Source organism: Crassostrea angulata, chromosome 1 (assembly GCF_025612915.1).
Source record: "Crassostrea angulata isolate pt1a10 chromosome 1, ASM2561291v2, whole genome shotgun sequence".
Lineage (NCBI taxonomy): Eukaryota > Metazoa > Mollusca > Bivalvia > Ostreida > Ostreidae > Magallana > Magallana angulata.
Genome location: NC_069111.1, coordinates 49,000,336 through 49,018,040, shown reverse-complemented (window position 1 = coordinate 49,018,040; position 17,705 = coordinate 49,000,336). Strand labels below are relative to the sequence as shown.

General features: G+C 30.9%; 3 protein-coding genes across 5 annotated transcripts; 2 read left to right on the top strand and 1 right to left on the bottom strand.

The window, feature by feature from the left end:
* Positions 1 to 2,674: 2,674 nt before the first annotated feature.
* On the top strand, positions 2,675 to 5,066 carry LOC128158244 (heavy metal-binding protein HIP-like). The gene is made up of 2 exons (XM_052821006.1): positions 2,675 to 2,823; positions 4,563 to 5,066. Exons 1-2 carry the CDS (start codon positions 2,697 to 2,699, stop codon positions 4,973 to 4,975), a joined length of 540 nt encoding a protein of 179 aa, XP_052676966.1. The 5' UTR covers positions 2,675 to 2,696; the 3' UTR covers positions 4,976 to 5,066.
* A 1,281-nt stretch (positions 5,067 to 6,347) lies between these two features.
* On the bottom strand, positions 6,348 to 15,119 carry LOC128189678 (uncharacterized). 3 transcript variants are annotated; one of them, XM_052861390.1, is made up of 4 exons: positions 15,044 to 15,119; positions 11,290 to 11,544; positions 7,168 to 7,347; positions 6,348 to 6,740 (listed from the first exon to the last, which is right to left on the bottom strand). In XM_052861390.1, exons 1-4 carry the CDS (start codon positions 15,102 to 15,104, stop codon positions 6,478 to 6,480), a joined length of 759 nt encoding a protein of 252 aa, XP_052717350.1. In that variant the 5' UTR covers positions 15,105 to 15,119; the 3' UTR covers positions 6,348 to 6,477. The 3 variants fall into 3 exon arrangements, with proteins under 3 accessions (XP_052717350.1, XP_052717341.1, XP_052717358.1); XM_052861381.1 differs by lacking the exon at positions 15,044 to 15,119 and adding an exon at positions 13,747 to 14,461; XM_052861398.1 differs by lacking the exons at positions 6,348 to 6,740; positions 7,168 to 7,347; positions 15,044 to 15,119 and adding exons at positions 9,920 to 10,443; positions 10,825 to 11,004; positions 13,747 to 13,913.
* Positions 15,120 to 15,642: 523 nt separating this feature from the next.
* LOC128157421 (complement C1q-like protein 4) lies at positions 15,643 to 16,552 on the top strand. Its single transcript, XM_052819967.1, has 2 exons — positions 15,643 to 15,807; positions 16,042 to 16,552. The coding sequence occupies exons 1-2, from the start codon at positions 15,681 to 15,683 to the stop codon at positions 16,452 to 16,454; spliced, it is 540 nt and encodes a 179-aa protein (XP_052675927.1). The 5' UTR covers positions 15,643 to 15,680; the 3' UTR covers positions 16,455 to 16,552.
* Positions 16,553 to 17,705: the final 1,153 nt, after the last annotated feature.

The window sequence follows — 17,705 nt, the reverse complement described above, 5'->3', positions numbered from 1 at the left end:
ATCAAGCGAATTTGATAATGCTTATGTTCATTTGCCAATCTAAATACATAACTGAATGAACAAAATATATGATAGCGGTTAATCTGCTAATATAGTCACGGTAGTTTATCAATAAAATATTGTAACGGATGTCTATCAACAAAACATCGAAATTTGTTGCAAATAAATAAGAAACAGACAATACCCTACCAGTGTCCTCTGCAAATAATTGCAAATTTATTTATTATTTTATAGATTATTTTACAAAATGCTCGACTTTTAATGTTATATATTGTATAATTTTATAATCCACTGTACATCTTTGTCAATAAAAATATACTTATTATTGAAACGAAATAATGAGACCATCACCTAGCATCAAGGAAAAATCTTTTCTTTTCGTATGAGAAGATTAATATAATAATTTTATATTACTGCTGAGAATAGATATTGTATGACATACAAGAAGAGAAGAAACAATCGTCGTGATCCAACAGGTAAATTTTTAAAAGGGTATATTACTGTATTATTCATAAAGCCATTAAAAAAACCTCTGCGACATCACTAAACTCATACATGACATATAGTCAGCGTTGTTTCACCAATTTGCGTATTGATTTCATGATAAACTAGCCGATTCAGACTTTGTGATATTTGAATGCTACAAATTCATAGCATTTCAGAAATAAGGTTTAAATTAAAAAATAAGAGTCATTATTATGATTAATCTTTATAAATATATATATGTATGCATCTCGTCCTCTTGATTATGACATTCTGAAAGAGGTCGGGTATTTTTTTGCTTGAGGCTTTGTAAGAAATCATAAAATTCGCTCCCACGAAAAAAAAGTTAGGGCAAGGAATAAATGTCGTTTGTTGTAGCAAAATGAGAATGGTATTGGTGTAAGAAGTACTGTAAGTACTACGTTTTATAAACACTGTACTACTTTAATATATTTCATCAGTTTATATGGTCAACATACAATTTAACTGTTTCTATCCACCTCTTAATTATTTTTATTATGACTTACAATAATTACTTTTAGAACTTCATAAAGAAATAAATCGATACCAAGTTTTCAGTCTTCAGATTAAATGATTTTAATAGGAAAAATTTATCTAAAATACTTCAACCACATCTGCATATGAATCGGACAGTCTGAAAGACAAACTTGTCAATACATGTACATTTAAACCGTGTAGGGCAAGTTCCAGTTCAGTTCAAAGACAGTTCATAACTACGAAGTTTGAGTCAATTTTCAACGTGCCGGGGTCATCAGAGTTTAGAAAAAATTCATGCTGCTTTAATCTTACGACTTTTCGTTTAAGTTTGGAACGTTGGAAATTACATCGAGTCAATAAATTAAAATGTCATTGCGAAACTTGACCCCCGATGGTCCGGTGTAACGTGGAATTTTGAACCTGATTAGCAATTCTATTTTGCAATTTATGATTTAGCAAACAGAAAATGCAATGTGTATAGCCTAACAATTTTTTTTATAGATTATACACTTGTATATTTACTTATTAGTTTATATTCTTGCAATGTATTGTCATAATCGTATGGCATTGAAAAAAAAATTCAGGTGAGCTAAAAATACATGTATTGACCGATTCATTTTAGAAACAATTCTGATGTGATGACTGAAAACTTATGTTATTTGAGTTGAATGTGTTGTTTTATATGAATTTATGAGTGATTTCTCTGTTGTTTGATTTTTTTATTTGCTTTATCAAACGTGTTGAAGTGGTGTGCATATTTGCCAGGATTGCCACGAATATGACAATTTCAACAAATAATTTTTTATCTTTAAATATTTTTTAAGAGCTTAAGAAATGGAAATATTAAATTTGTGAATGAATGGACTAGAATGAAGATCATTTGTTAATGTTTTATAAAACAAATACTATTGATTCCAAATTAAATATTGATTAAGAATGCTTACTGGTATTGGGAGACATGATTTAGCTAGGTAAGTTGTTGTATCTATATCGAAACACGACTGAAATATTCTGTTTTCATCGTGTCGTCTAGATTACCTCCTTGACTTCTATGTAAAATGTTATTTGCAGGATTCTTAATAACAAACAAATGTTTAATTCAAATCTTTGACAAAAAACCACATTTTTATTTTTAATCAAATTTGGTAGAGCTAGAAATAGTGATGTGAAATATACATGAAAATCTTCAAAAGCTAGGGCACTGAAGCGTTGAAAGGACTAGTTGTGTTAAAAAAAGTTAGACCAGAAGTATTTGATAAGGCATCATCCGTTGGTAAAGCAAAGATTTATCACGTGGGTAGTATACACCACGCAGATGAGATAAAATGGAATATTAATCAGTTCAACGATTTAAGAAATTACATTTTCATAAAGCTTAGACGAACAGCGTTTTATGATTAAAAACATTTACTAACCCTTTTTTCAAACCAATGTGTGATATTCCAGATATCTTTTGGAAACAAACATTTGTATTCCTGAATTTTTTTACACACATCTTTGTCACATTATGTTTCTTTATTCATTGATTTTTAAGAAAAAATTGAAATTGATCCCCTTAGCAGTGGGAGTAACTTAATGTCATCTGATATTTACAAATTAAATTAAATTGAAATATGAAACATATGAATGTAATATCGACATGCAATATAATTTCATATAAAATACCAATAAGTTGTATCCAGTGTTAGTTTGTTACATCTTACAATTTACTAACAATGCAAAGAATTTGTATTTTCGTTGTTCTTAGTCTGTGTGTTGCGTATGGCGATGAATCATGTGACCGGAAGGAAATGGAAGACACAATTTGCAGTCTTTGTTCTCAGCGAAAAGGCATCCAGTCAGGTACGAATTTACAGCTGCTGATATTGATTTCTTCTTTTTTTCTTTTATAATATCATTCTTTACAAAAAAGATTTTTGATTTTGAAAAAAAATGTGTTTAAAATCATATACTTAACTATTGCTAAAGATTCTTCAATAAGAAGACCTCAGAGATCTAGACATCAGAGTTGGGGTCAATTACTTTGAAATGTAAATATTTACATTTTCCAGTGTCTTTGCCTGTGATAACACTACGTATCGATTTTGTACTTTAAAACCCATAATACAAATGACGCCAAATTGAGGCACCAGCGGGGCTTTCTTATTTATATTTTTATATTTAATCGTACGATGGCTTAAAATTCTATAAATATAAGTAATAATGAATCATTCTTTGAATATTATGAGGTGATAATTTCGGTCGGGGCGTGATCAAATTTATCATAAAGCCCTTTGGGCTTTGTTGGATTTGATCACGCCCCGACCGAAATTATCACCTCATAATACTCAAAGAATGATTCCTTATTCCTTATTTAATTACTTTCAAATACATCAATAATTTTGTCAATTACTTGAAATACAATTACATTGATTTTTTCAAATGTAATTACTTTCAATTACTCTGACAAATGTAATTAAATACATTTTAATTACTTTTGATAACTTAAGAATAAATACTTCTATAAACAGCATTGAGAAACACAAAACTTTTTTATAGTAATGTCTTTACAGGTTTGCGTTCAGTTTAGTCATTATTTTTAGATTTTGCTGAAAAACGTATATTTTAAAATAATATATAAACATTATAATGGGTATTTAATCCAGTGTCATTGGGTTCATGTCTGGCTCTGAACAAGATTTTTTTATATTAAGGTACCTCACTACACCTTGAAATAGTTTCTCAAATCAGCAGAAATTTACTTGATTATGATAGAAAGAGTGATGGATAAGAATTATATATATCAAAGAGGCGAAAAAATGTACAATTTTAGATAAAAAATGATGTCATTCAGTAAACATGAACAAAAGCCCCAGGTGGATTCGAACTCATTACCTGCGGTTCACAAGCCTGATACTTTAACCACTGAGCTATGACGATATACATCTGAATAAATTGATACCAACAGATTAACAAAACATTTAAATCGCCATCTTGTGACGTAGTGTCTTAAAAAGTATAAGTCTCGGTGTAGTGAAGTACCTTAAATTCTTATTCAGTATATTTGTTTTGGGGTATGTGAGGGGTTATAGCCTGAACAAATTAGACCTTCTCTAGAGTGTCATGTTGTAAAAACACATCAAACATAATGACACTTAATTAGTGTATAAATACAAGCCCATTTAAAAACAGGTATACAACCTAAACATTATTATATTATCAAAGTTCTGTCTGTCATTCTCCTGTTAACCTTATATACCTGAACATGCACTGCTTAAGACTTAAAGTTCAAGAAGAACTGAACTGAATATGACACCAACTTTAAACTTCAAAAAAAGTGATTGAAATGTAATTGAAAAGTAATTGAAAATACATGCTATTTTTTGAAATGTATTTAAATACATTCAATTACTTGTAATTGAAGGGAAACACAATTACAAATTATTTCCAATTACTTTGAAAAATGTAATTAAATACACTCAATTACAAATACTTCTAACAATTACCCCATCCCTGCTAGAAATACTTACTATTTAAAAAAAATCAAATGATACGTAAAAATTGTTTTATATGAATTAAATTTTATTTTTCTTCCATTCCAGGTCATCAAATTGCCTTTTTTTCTTACATGTCAAAAAATATTCCAATAAACACCATCTCCAAACATAAGACTCTGGTCTATGATAGGGTTGAAACCAACGCAGGAAAAGGATATGACGCAAGATCCGGTCAATTCACAGCTCCGGAAAGTGGGCTCTACGTTTTTCATACAAGCACGACTGCACTTGATAAATCTCACAGCACAATAGAAGTTGTTAAAAATGGTCAGGTGAAAGATATTAGTTGGGCCGACGCTATGGATCATAATGATAGAGCAGTCGCTTCTACAATGACCATTCTAAGTCTGACGAAAGGGGATATCGTCTCTGTCAGGGTGGGCCTAACATATGGAGGGAATCTTCTGGAGAGTAATCAGTATACCAGGATGAGTTTCTCCGGCTTCAAACTATCCTAAAGAGGGATCGTTAGGTTAACTTTCCAATGGAAAGATGGATCTACCTGTAATATTTTTTCCTTTATTTCATAAATAAATAGAGTGAAATCAATATGTCTTTATTATTTGTTAGGAAATTGTGGATCAAATATAAAGAGATCATGTATAATTTTGAATAAAGTATACATAGAACCTATGCAGATAATGTTTTTCCTTTGTTTCGAATACTATACAGTAACCTTTATTATTCACAATAAATTACAAAGCGGTTTACGTTGATTGCATTTTATGTTTTATTTATTTTATTTATTCTTGTAAAACACACATAACACTGCTATTATATTCAATTGTTTTTTAAAAGAATACAGCACTTAGACGATCATTACAAAGACATACACTAGTGTGACTGAAAACTTAAAGTTTGCACAGTACAATATAAACTTACCTTTATATCCATTGGCACAAAGATAATTCCTAAAACTATCATTTTCATCCATAGATATTTTATTTTGTCAAGCAAGTACCCTATTTTTTTTTATATCAACTAGAAATGAAAATCCATTTCTCAAATCAAATGTAACAGAAGGTACAACGTAGTGTCAGAAGTACTCGCAGAAAAATGGAGGACATGATTTGAGATTTATGGCACCTGTAATATAAAAGTCATATTGAAAAAGTCACATAATCATTTGATTAGACGTCCTTTGAGTCAAATACATTTTATCATGCGTCTTGGGATATATTCAATCAATTTTCAAAGGTATTCTAAGATGATCTCTCGACATGTCAAAATAATTTCAGTCAGCTGATTCGAGAGAGTGAATTCTCTGGCATGATTTTGGTGGTTTGTTTTGTTAAGAGGGCAAGGTTGTCGTGGTCATCATATAAATTTTCCCAAGAAAACGAGTGTTGTATAAAGATATGGGAAAACATTCAAATTTTTGAATTAAAACATATGGAAGTTTTTCCATTAAATAATGTTTTATAGCTAAACAATGTTTTTTAGTTTAACAATTTACTATAACATTTGTCTTTAGACTCTGAGTATCATCAGCGTGAATATATTCCTCTTAAACACATGCCATGCGCACTGGCGCGTTGTCTTCTTTTTTTAAAAAGCGTAGTTGTTGGCAGAGACGGGTCGGGATAAATATCTAACTCTATCGGCATTATTGTTACCTTGAACCAAGCATAAAGTCCCTCGACCATACATATGGCACGCCAAATTCACAAAAATGGGCTAAACATGGTTTCACAGTCGACAAACTAGGTTTATCGGTTGTACGGACAGAAACTAAAGTTCACGACGATAATCTATGTTTCACATATGTAAACCAGGGTTAATGCTATCCTTTCTGTTTCAGGAGAGTAAAACTATTAATAACTGTAGTCATTTGACTACATGTATATTAGACAAATTTTCATCTTTTAAAAACATGTTATATTTTGATTTTGGAATATGAATTTTATCATCGGTTTGAAAATATTTTATGCATTCCAATGTACATCATTTTTTGATTTTCTTACAAAAGAGAAAGCATTGAACATACAAGTAAGTGAGGAATATTAATGCAGTATATGTCAAAGGTCCGGATATCTACAGTAGAATAAACCCGTAAAACACCACAGTAGTTATAATAGCATGGATTAACCTCTGAGTCATAATCATTAATTAGGGTTTTGACATGGGAATGATTGAAAGATACTGGTTCACCAATGCTCCATGTCCAAATTGAGGATGTGCTGTGAAGTCCAATAGCTACAGGTGTTCCCGCATTGGGTCCAACTTTCATTGGCAAAAGAAAATACAAATTCTGTAAATGGTTAATCAATTTTTTTTTCGATCTTAAGCGTGCCACAAAGCATAAGTTAATAAGCATAGAAAAAGTAATTTTAAAGTGTTCTTATCGTGTTTTTTTTTATAGACAGTGGTATTTTTACGAAATGAGGCTCTCTTACTTTCTAATAAAAGGAAATAGAAATATCAGATTGCATGATGATGTTATCATTAACGTTGATATTTCCATTGTTTATTCTGTGAAATGCACAGACAATTAAGGTTCTTTTATAGAAGTAGTTATACATAGAGAGATATAAAATAAACAGTATAGTCATCAAGTGTAAATTCTGAAACAGGCAAACTTTTTAATCATCAGAATTGATTGCCATATTTAATGTTTAAAATGAATATATACCCATTTGTTTGTACTCACAATAATGAGAGAGATAATGTGCAACAGCGTCAAGTTTTGGGTTGGTATCAAGTAGAATTAACTCCCCACCCTCTTGCTGACAAACTGCAGATGCGTCCGTATATAAATTTGCTGTTGATGTAAAAATCTTCAGACATACACCAGCCTCTCCGAAGTAAACGAAGTCAGAGTTCGGACACCCTAAAAGTAAGTAAACTTAAGTTTAATGTATTTGTTACCGTTTAAAGATATCCTTTTATAGATACCAACAAAGTAACACAAATGTGGATAATATTTAATAGCAATTAGGTGTTGAAAAACAACCCGTAATTTTATCAACAAATACCGGTTTATACGGTTATGCTTTTTCAACACAACTGTATCCATGTTTCTATCTAAAATGATGAACATTTTGGAAATCATAAAGCCGTGAAATATTTAGCATGCAAATAGCTTTTTATAATTAAATATTCAAGATTGAAAACAAAAACTAGAATTATTTGATAGTTCTAGTAAACATGAACTTTTTTATATGAAAATTTCAATAAAAGGCAAAATTTAATGCTAAATATAGTTTAATAATAGGTTTTAAAAGCATACCTATCATTTCATATACTGCAACTCCATTATTATGAGAGACAGATGTGTTTTCCAGCAATGGGTACATATAAAGGGAACACCATTTGTCTTCAGATTTGTAAAAGTAAATTTGGCATGCACATTCTTCTCGGCAATGACTTGCACATCTTACGAGAGACAATTCCTTTTTCAAAACATGTAGATCGGAAGTCGGTAGCACATTGCTCCTTACATCGTTTTTCATGTAGTGACCATTTTGAAGATTAGCCAAAATAACTTTTTAAATTAATTTTGTAAATTAGATACATGTACAAATATATGATAAAAAACATCAAAAAAAATGAAATTAGATGATTTTACAGATATTTGTTGGAAAATAATGCAACAAAAACTGTTAAATCCACTTACCTCTATTACAAATTGACAACAGAGCTAGCGCATATGTATGGACATTTTTTAAAACTGCAACATATATTTCAAGTTCAACCTCTCTGTTGCAGAAACAGTTTTGGAAATAGCATCAATAACTTTCAACATCCTCCTATAAATGGTATCCCTCTAATGTTATTTAAGTGCATGTCTTCAAACACATGCATCAACTTCCTTTTTTTGAAAAAAGCTTTTAAATTAAATCTATATGGTTCGATAAAAGGTTGCAATTAAGGTTTTACAAGTAAAACAAGTACTAAGTAAATTGATGTAAATACTTCCAGTAAATAGATAGACCACTATGTTTTATAGAATTTAAAAGCAAATCACCTTTTATGTTCGATAACAACATAGATGACGAATTTACCAATGCTTGTGACACAACTGTGCAAGGTCTGTAATTTGGCAGAAAATAGAATATGACAGTTAGTTTTGCTCTACATTCCATTCATTTAACGTACTTTTTTGGCAGTTTCAGACCACAGGGATAGTTTTACACAAATTATGTAATCAATTACGTCATTAAATTTATGAATTATTTAGTCATCATTTTTTTTTTGGTTGCTAGATAATTTTGAGAAGAAAGGTTAATATTATAATATGTGATTATTTAAGCAATGAGTGCTATTTTTTGGATGTCGGTCCTTTAACACACAAAGTGGTGCAGATAAATTGAATACCGCGGGTTAGCGCGATATGTTTGAAACATACATGGAACAGCCATAAAACCTATTTAGTTCCCTTCCGCGACTAAACATAAAGTGCAAGGAACTTTCTCGAAAAGAAACCTTTTTATCGATGAATAGATTTTATTTAACGATTATTTTCCATTAATTCATATTGCATTGGTTATGTAAGATTGAATATTTGATTTCATTGTACAATAATAGATATACTCAAAACATTTGATACTTGAATTTGTGCTCATGGCGCATAATTAGGCAATGTATTCACAGGAAATTGAACGTCACAGATTTCCAATGCATTCATAAGGGGAAATACACACTGGGTGTAAATATAACATAATCACATTCTGTTTCTAGTTTTACTCTATACAGATGGGGGACGCAGGTGGGAAAGTTGATTTTATTTTCTTTATAATTCACTCTTGGTCTACCCACACTTTATAAACTAAAGTTTCAGTTCATCATTTTCGAGTATATGTTTGCGCCGGGTACCCCGACCATTAACTTGTTTGTTCACCGCTCTAAAAAAATATCAAATGTTTTGCAGTTATATTTATTTCCTATATTTCCTGATGGGCTTTCAATAATTTTCATGAAGCTTTGATATTCTTTTCAGCAGATGTGAATTTGAAAATAAATAAAGTTATTTTATAATAAATGCAGATCTGGAACAAGAAATGAGCCAAACTATATGTCAAATTAAAGTTGAGCAAGTGATAATTTCTCTCTTGCAAAATGCAACATATGGATATTAACCATTGTTTTTTTATTGTCAACATCATCACACTCCTACTTCATTTCTTTGATATTTGATCGTTTTAAGCATTGAATACTTATTTTTGTATGCCTTCGGTCCTATAACACACCAAGCGATGCAGACAAATTGAACACATTTACAGATAGAGTTCAGAAAAGTTGGTTTAAACAGTAAAGAACAGTCATGAGAGAAATTAATCCTAGATTCCTCTGACCCTAACCCCCGCTTTTATATTGGGACGTGGGGGTTAGAGTCAGAGGAATCTCGGATAAGAGAGAAATATGGAATATTCTGTAAATGTTAAAAAGAAGATGAATAACTTCAATGACTTTTTATGTCATTTAAGATAAACAACAGTAATACAAAAATTTTTCATCGATTAATTAATCCATGACAAAACTGTCTTAATTGGTGTATGACTATAGGCCTCTTTAGTGATAATTATCTTTTACTATTTAATTGAGTGTCATTATTGATATAATACATCTGAACGAATATATGCTCTTCAATTAAAATGGTATTATAACATTATATAACATAATTATGATGATTTGACTATTCAATGTAGAATTTTCTGTCTTAAACTTGATTATTTAAGCGATTCTGTAGAACACACAAATGATCTTGGAATATTGTTACAACAGTTATCAAAGAGTTCAAGATCAACTGTAGATACAACGTTTAAAACACCTCAAAAATTATGACTGCACGGATTCATTGCTCCATCATGATTATTGATCGAGTTCTTGACATGAGCATGGCTGACTGACATTGGTTCACCATTGCTCCAAGTCCATCCCGGGGTACTGCGAAGTCCAATTGATACACTTCCAAAGGAGAATCCGACTCAATAAACAAAAGATAAAAGGATGTAAATCATTTATCAAATTTCATTTTATACAAATTTGCGAATCATTTTGCTCTGCAATAAACGTAAATGGTAAATTCAGAAACAGCCTCTATTATGTTTGTTGCATCAACAAGAAATAAACAAAACTGTATTAAACATGCATTCTATTGACATTGACCCTATCTATAAATGTTTTAGTAATTCAATTATATATATATATATATATATATATATATATATATATATATATATATATATATATATATATATATATATTATTAGGTATATAATGCGAAAATCTGCAAGTTTCGTCCAATTCTATATTAAACTACAGTATCAAATCAGCAGTAGGTTAATTTATTATCGAATGTACTCACAATAATGGGAGATGTAAAATGCCAAAGCATCAATCTTTTTGTTGGTATCCAGGGAGACCATTTCCCCGCCCTCTTGTTGACAAACTGCAGATGCATCCGTATATAAATCCGTTGTCGATAAAAAATACTTCAGACATATACCAGCCTCTCTGAAGTAGACAAAGTCAGAGTTCGGGCATCCTAAAAGATGTTTACAAGAACAAAAGCAGTAAAATACCCACTAAAGGCTCTTTTGTTACCTACCAAGAAGACATACATTTAATGTCGATTTGCGTTCTAACAATACTAATATAATTTATGAAAATAAGTCGGTGATAAATATAAAATAACTCGCATTATAAACATTGTCGCAAAACAAGGTTTAAAAACTGGTATCTTTATAATTTCAATAAAATCTTCAGCATGCCTTTGTTGGTGTTTCTTATTAAAACTAATAGAGTTAAATATAGCATTTTGGAAGCTTACCGATCGTTTCATATACGGCAACGCCTGTGTTGGCATATACGGGGGTGTTTTCCAGGAGAGGGTAATTATAAAGACTGCACTGCTTGTCATCGGATTTGTAAAAGAAGGTTTGACATGAAGTTGCTTCTCGACAGAGACTGGCACATTTTACACGAGTGAACCGTCCATCTAAGACATCCAGGTCAGACACCGGTAGTACATTGCTCCTTACACTGCTCTTTTTGTAGTATGCATTTTCAAGATCAGCCAAAACCCCTGTATGGTAATAGATACATGAAAAACATTCAGATGATTGTTCACGATAAAGCAATCGTATCCATCCTCTTTTACATCCGCTATTGTAAACACACGAACTATATTTGAGTAAATCATTCAGAAAAGCATATCTATAATGAGGATTTAAAGTTGATTTTTTTCGGCAATGGCCCTTGGGACTTTTTCTCAACTTAAACATTTCTCAAATATTAGACAACTCTTGCGATAGTTGTAGGAAATAGAAACAACAATTATTCTTCGTCGCTTGTCTACAAACCCAAACTTTTATATAAAAATAAGCCCTAAATTAAGTTTAAAAGCCGTTGAACAATTAACCTGACGAGTATAACCTTAAGGTGATAGTGTGTCCATGTTTGTTAATTATTCAAATATTTAGAAAAAACAGCGATGAAAGCAAATAATCATAAAATTTGTCACTGAAATAAAGTTAACTTGTAGATAATTGATATAAATAATCGCATAATGAAAATGTTTTGTAGAGACAATTGAATACCCTGGGGAGAAAATTTAAAATCATACGATAGTTGTTATATAAACTACAAACACGTAATTCGACACAAAATAATAAACATTAATAATGTCATTTTGCAAAACAAATGTACAAAACCTATATACAAACAGCTAATTGCATGTAAAAAAAATTACTCCAACTGCAATACCCAAGTGAAATCCAGAATGAGTTTGTACAAATATGGGGATAGAAAGGACGAGTGCACTTCTTGACCCCGGTAAAAAGTGAAAAAATAAAGATTCAAATTAAGCATATTTTCCCCCTAACATTATCTATTGATATCTATTTCATAAGAATTAACAAGTTTTAGCGCTGAATTTATTGTTTATAAAAAGCACGAAGCTTTAAAACATTGTAGGGGTCAGCAGACATTCGTGATTTTGTATAGTAAATCGAGGACGGGCATTCATTTCAAAGCCTTTGTTTACTGTCAGCCTAACCGAGTACAAACTTGTGGAAAAGACAAAATACGCATTATACATTAAGAAAACTCCTGTGAAAGTAAGAAGTTTGTACTACATTAAGCTGGTACCTAAAAAATGAAAAACGTATGAAAATTTCAAGGTTTTTCCTATAGCAAGCGAAATCTATTACCTGCGTGACCCATGTTTGAACCCACGCATGGAATAAATTATTTCAAACAATCACGTGGATTCTATCCAGGTAAACGTTTGTCAAATGTGCTCACTGTAATACACTGACACGTTTTAAATCGCTTTCCATCATCTTTGTATGGTCAGAAATGTTTGTTTGGTCACTATGGTAATATGCAACTTCAAAGCTTTATTCGATTTTTTTTTCAGACGTAAAATAATGCATAAAGTATAATTCAGCAAACACGCCAGTCGATCCACCAACAGAGCAATGTTGATTTAAATATCTCCTCCCTCTGATTAAAAAAAAACACAATTCAAGTAGGTTCGGTTCGATTTTTCCGGATTTAGATTATTTATAGGTATTTGAAAATCCTCAATTTTTTAAATTGTATGCTAATTTTGGTAAATTTAAGCCTGCGTATAAATCGGAAGTATCCATCAGTGCTTAAATATTACGAGAAAAAAGCAATTTGTTGATATTTTTTACATAAAAACGGCACTGAAAAAGGGCCCATTCTCTATAGTTTAAGTGCACTTCTTCTTTGTGTTTATGATGCTTTCAACGTATGTTTTTGGACAATCAATAACTCGTCTTATCAATGGTTACAATACAAATTACTTCATAGAATTCTTTCTGTTGATTACTATTTAATAAAATTAATGTTGTATCTTCTAATTGCTGTCCGTTTTTGAACGTGAAGATGACACTATCCAACATGTTTTTGTCAGCTGTGAAAAAAATCAACAATTTGGAGCAACCTAAGAATGCATAATTACCAATCAACTTCTCCAAGAATTGGTTTCAATGTTATTAAGATTTTGTTGGGTGAATTCCCATTGTCAAAATTTTTGAAATATTTTAGTGATTTTTCTTTGTTTATCATTATTACAATTTTTTTCTTTTGTCTTTTAATTTTCCTGTTGTCATTATTAACCAAGCGCCCACTGCCAATTTGGGTAAATGTAAACATGAAAATGTAAGTGATGAACAAAATTGGTTTTGAATCATACTATTGAAATATTTGTATCCATAAAAAATATATATAATTTTGTAGCAAAATCATAACCACTTACCGTTATAACAGATTGCCAACAATGCTACCACAATAATGGGCATATTACATAACTGTAATATATATGCCATGTCTCTCCATTAAATAAAAGAAACCATCAATGAATGAAACAGTATTTATCCGCCATCACATTGAAATCGTCCCGAGGACTTTGGTTGAAAGAGTTTAATACCAATATGTCCATCGAAGAGAGAGATGAAAACAAACACAAAACACAATCCATAAGCTTTGTTGCATATGAATGGAAGCTATTACTGAGTTAAAATGATACCATTAAATTGATAAGTAAATTAGTTGTCGAGCATTCGTCCCATTTCAAAATTGTTCCTTTTGATTTTGATTCATTACTTAAGATCGATATTCATTGTATTTATTGCTGTTTTCTGGCTTTCAAACACCCTTTCCCCCAAAATATTATGACCAATTTAATTAATACGACAGTCTATGTACTCAGCGAAACAAAAGTTCTAAAGGATGTTCGTGGCAGTCGCAAAAACGGTGTTAACATACTTTGTCCATAAAATTTCATTTCGAAAGTTTTGAAATTTGAACTAATTCCGATATTCATTATTTAAAGTCATATTTTATGTGAATTTTGACAGAAAAGCTTTAGTACTAATATTGTATAAAGGAATTTCATATAAAAGTTAGTGCACTTGATTGTGCAATGATAGCCAACATCTCGATAGGACTGCTGCTAGGAATGCAGTTTTTAAATGAATTATATCATAATACTTGTACTTGATTTTCAAGTACGTTTGAATTAAGTTAACTAATCATAAATAATAAAAACATCTATTGTTTTATATTCAATGTTATCAAAGTGGCTTATTACATTGTATATGTCGAAATTAAAATATGTACATCAATTTCTTTTTCAAATACAAAACATTCATCTATGATCCAGTAGAAACCAATGCTGGAATCGGCTATGACGTGAAGTCTCGCACATTCACGGATCCAGAGAGAGAACTTAACCTACTTAATACAAGCACGACTGCTTATGACAGATCTCACAGTAGCATTCCGGGGAAAATATCTTGAGAGTAATTCACACACCAAAACGTGTTTCTCTGGATTAAAACTGTCATAGAAGGGATATACTACATGTAGCATTCATATTTTCGTTCAGATGTATTATGGTCTACACAGTGCACTACAATGCTTTTCATTCGAAACAATTAAAATATGAAATATGTTTTAATAGTTTTTGATATTGATAATAAACTTATCATGCAGTAGATATTGTTTTGTGAATGAAAGTTTTTTGTATCGTGATAATGCCCCTTTAAACTTACATTTACTTTTCGATCTGCAGTAATGGACACAAGACCGTCGATGCCTATGATTAAAGTCCATCAGTATATACAAGAAACCCTACAAAAAGGAAGTTGTAGATGTGCTAGCGAGAAGTTATGAAATCCACTGTTCATTGCATACTGTTCATGGCTGAATCAATTTAAGAAAGAAATATTGCTATTAACACTAAAGACTATTATTTTGGCCGATTTTATTATTTAAATTAAATGCTTTTTTTATTTAAACGAATCAATTGAAATATTAATCATTTCGAATTTTTTTTAAATCACCTTTTAGAATATTTAGAAAAACGGCGTTTTATGATTAAAAACATTTACTAATTATTTGTAAATAGTATGCAATATTTCATAAATGTTTTGAAAACAAACTTATACGGTCCCTAATAATTTTTTACACACATCTTTGTCACATGACCTAGTTTCTGTATTCATCGATTTTCAAGGAAATTTGAAATCAATCCTCTTAGCAGTAGGAGTAGCTTGATGTAATTTGATATTTACAAAATAAATTAAATTGAAATATGAAACATATTATAGCATGCAATTGTCTTACTCATATAAAATAGCAATTAGTTGCGTTCAGTAAAAAAAAACTACGTTTTGCTATACTCTTACAATGCACATAATCTGTATTCTCGTTGTTCTTTGTCTGAATGTCTCTTATGGCCACGAATCGTGTGACCGGAAGGAAATGGAAGACACAATATGCAGTCTTTGTTCCCAACGAAAAGAAAGTCTTTCAGGTACGAATTTACAGGTGTTGGAATTTTTTGTCTTCATTTACAACTTCATTCTAAAGGATATGAATTGATCCTAAACTTTAAAAACCAAATGTGTTTAACTTTTAACATTCTTTCAAAACAAGAAGACTTTAAACTTATAAATGAAGAGTTTTTAAAGGAAACTATATAATTATTGAAAATGTGTTTTGATTGGTTTATCACAATGAATTAAATTTGTAATTTCCTACATTCCAGGACATCAAATTGCCTTTTATGCTTACATGTCAAAAAATGTCCCAATCAACACCATCTCCAAATATAAGACTCTGGTCTACGATAGGGTTGAAACTAACGCAGGAAACGGATATGACGTAAGATCTGGCAAATTCACAGCCCCAGAAAGCGGAATTTACGTATTTCATACAAGCACAGCTGCATATGACAAATCTTACAGTACTATAGAGGTGGTTAAAAATGGTGAGGTGAAAGACGTCACGTTCTCTGATGCTATGGATCATAATGATCGGGCTGCCGCTTCGTCAATGACCATTTTGAGTTTGACGAAAGGAGAAATTGTTTTTGTGAGGGTTGGCCTAGCTTATGGAGGGAATAAACTGGAAAGTAATCAGTACAACAGGATGAGCTTTTCCGGATTTAAACTGACCTAAAGAAGGAACATATGTGCATTTGCCTTTGAAAGGAAAATTAACTTGCCAGCTATATGTTAAATACGTTGGTCATTTATTCTTTAAATAAAAGGATTGAAAAAAATATCTCAGTAATGTTCAGGAAACTGTGAAGCATAACTAGATTTAAATGTCTGTCACGCTTAATGGAAAAAAAGGATATAGGATATAAAAAGTATTAATATAACCTTTCTCGTATGTTTTAAAAACCTTTCATTATTCGTGTGTTACAAAAGGCTGAATTTAGACTTCCCTTGGTTTATTCATTTAGCTAGGTAAACACTGGTCTTGTATAAATTTTATGATAAATTATATCATCTTAAATAAACTAAAGCATTAGGATTATTAACACAAAGAAACATAACTTAGTGACTTAGATTTTCGATATGCTATTGTACAATGCAAAAATATATGTATACGAGGGTCAATCAAAAAATACGAAGACTTTTGTCATAGCTTTGTTACTTAACATTACTAAATTTGGTAGACATAATCTAGCAATAGTTTAAAACAATTTGCAAGAAAAAAAGTTAAGAAATTCCTTTATTTCTAAGAATTATTTAGAATCTAATCCTGCAAAAATGAGGTCACGGCGCACGGTAAAAATTTGTGGTATGTCAACAATTAACCATATAATGTTGAAAGTAATATCGCTATAAATTGGAATTAAAACCAAATAATATTGAAACCTCAAATGAAATTTTGTCTTGGTAGTCTATGTTCCAAATAATGGCGGGATATATTGTTTTGTCGAACAGATATTGGTTACTAAAGACAGATAGTCCTCTTTAGAATTGACTAAAAACATCGACGTCGCCGGACGTCACGGCGCAACGAGAGGTACAAACAAAATGGATTTAACCAAGGAAAAAGCCGACAAACGCTGTGAAAATGCTCAATTATATGCAAGTTTGTGTTTAACTGTAATTAATTTTGTGGGGGTGGTGGTAAGTTTATTTTGAATATAAAACAGTCCGAAAGAGAGTAGAATATCTGTAAATATTTGGTAAAAAAATAAGTAACGTCAATCGACGTTAAGGGTTATCCTTACTGTAAACTAAGAGATACACGGTTAGAAAATGAAAACTTTGAAGAACTAACTTATGATTCTGGAACAAATGTGTGCAAATAAGCTGTTAAGTGGTTCAGTGCCATTTTGAATAGTAAGGAGAAAGTTACAAGAGACTAAACGTGATATAAAGACGGGGTATATCTATAAACTGTGCGTGTTTA

Coding starts and splice junctions, on each gene's coding strand:
- LOC128189678 (XM_052861381.1), bottom strand. CDS start 13,816: ATGGCATATATATTACAGTTATGTAATATGCCCATTATTGTGGTAGCA. Junction 7,348..11,289: donor TGCCGTATATGAAACGATCG/GTAAGCTTCCAA, acceptor ACTTACTTTTAG/GGTGTCCGAACTCTGACTTC. Junction 6,741..7,167: donor ACATTATCTCTCTCATTATT/GTGAGTACAAAC, acceptor TGCCAATGAAAG/TTGGACCCAATGCGGGAACA.
- LOC128158244 (XM_052821006.1), top strand. CDS start 2,697: ATGCAAAGAATTTGTATTTTCGTTGTTCTTAGTCTGTGTGTTGCGTAT. Junction 2,824..4,562: donor GCGAAAAGGCATCCAGTCAG/GTACGAATTTAC, acceptor CTTCCATTCCAG/GTCATCAAATTGCCTTTTTT.
- LOC128157421 (XM_052819967.1), top strand. CDS start 15,681: ATGCACATAATCTGTATTCTCGTTGTTCTTTGTCTGAATGTCTCTTAT. Junction 15,808..16,041: donor ACGAAAAGAAAGTCTTTCAG/GTACGAATTTAC, acceptor CCTACATTCCAG/GACATCAAATTGCCTTTTAT.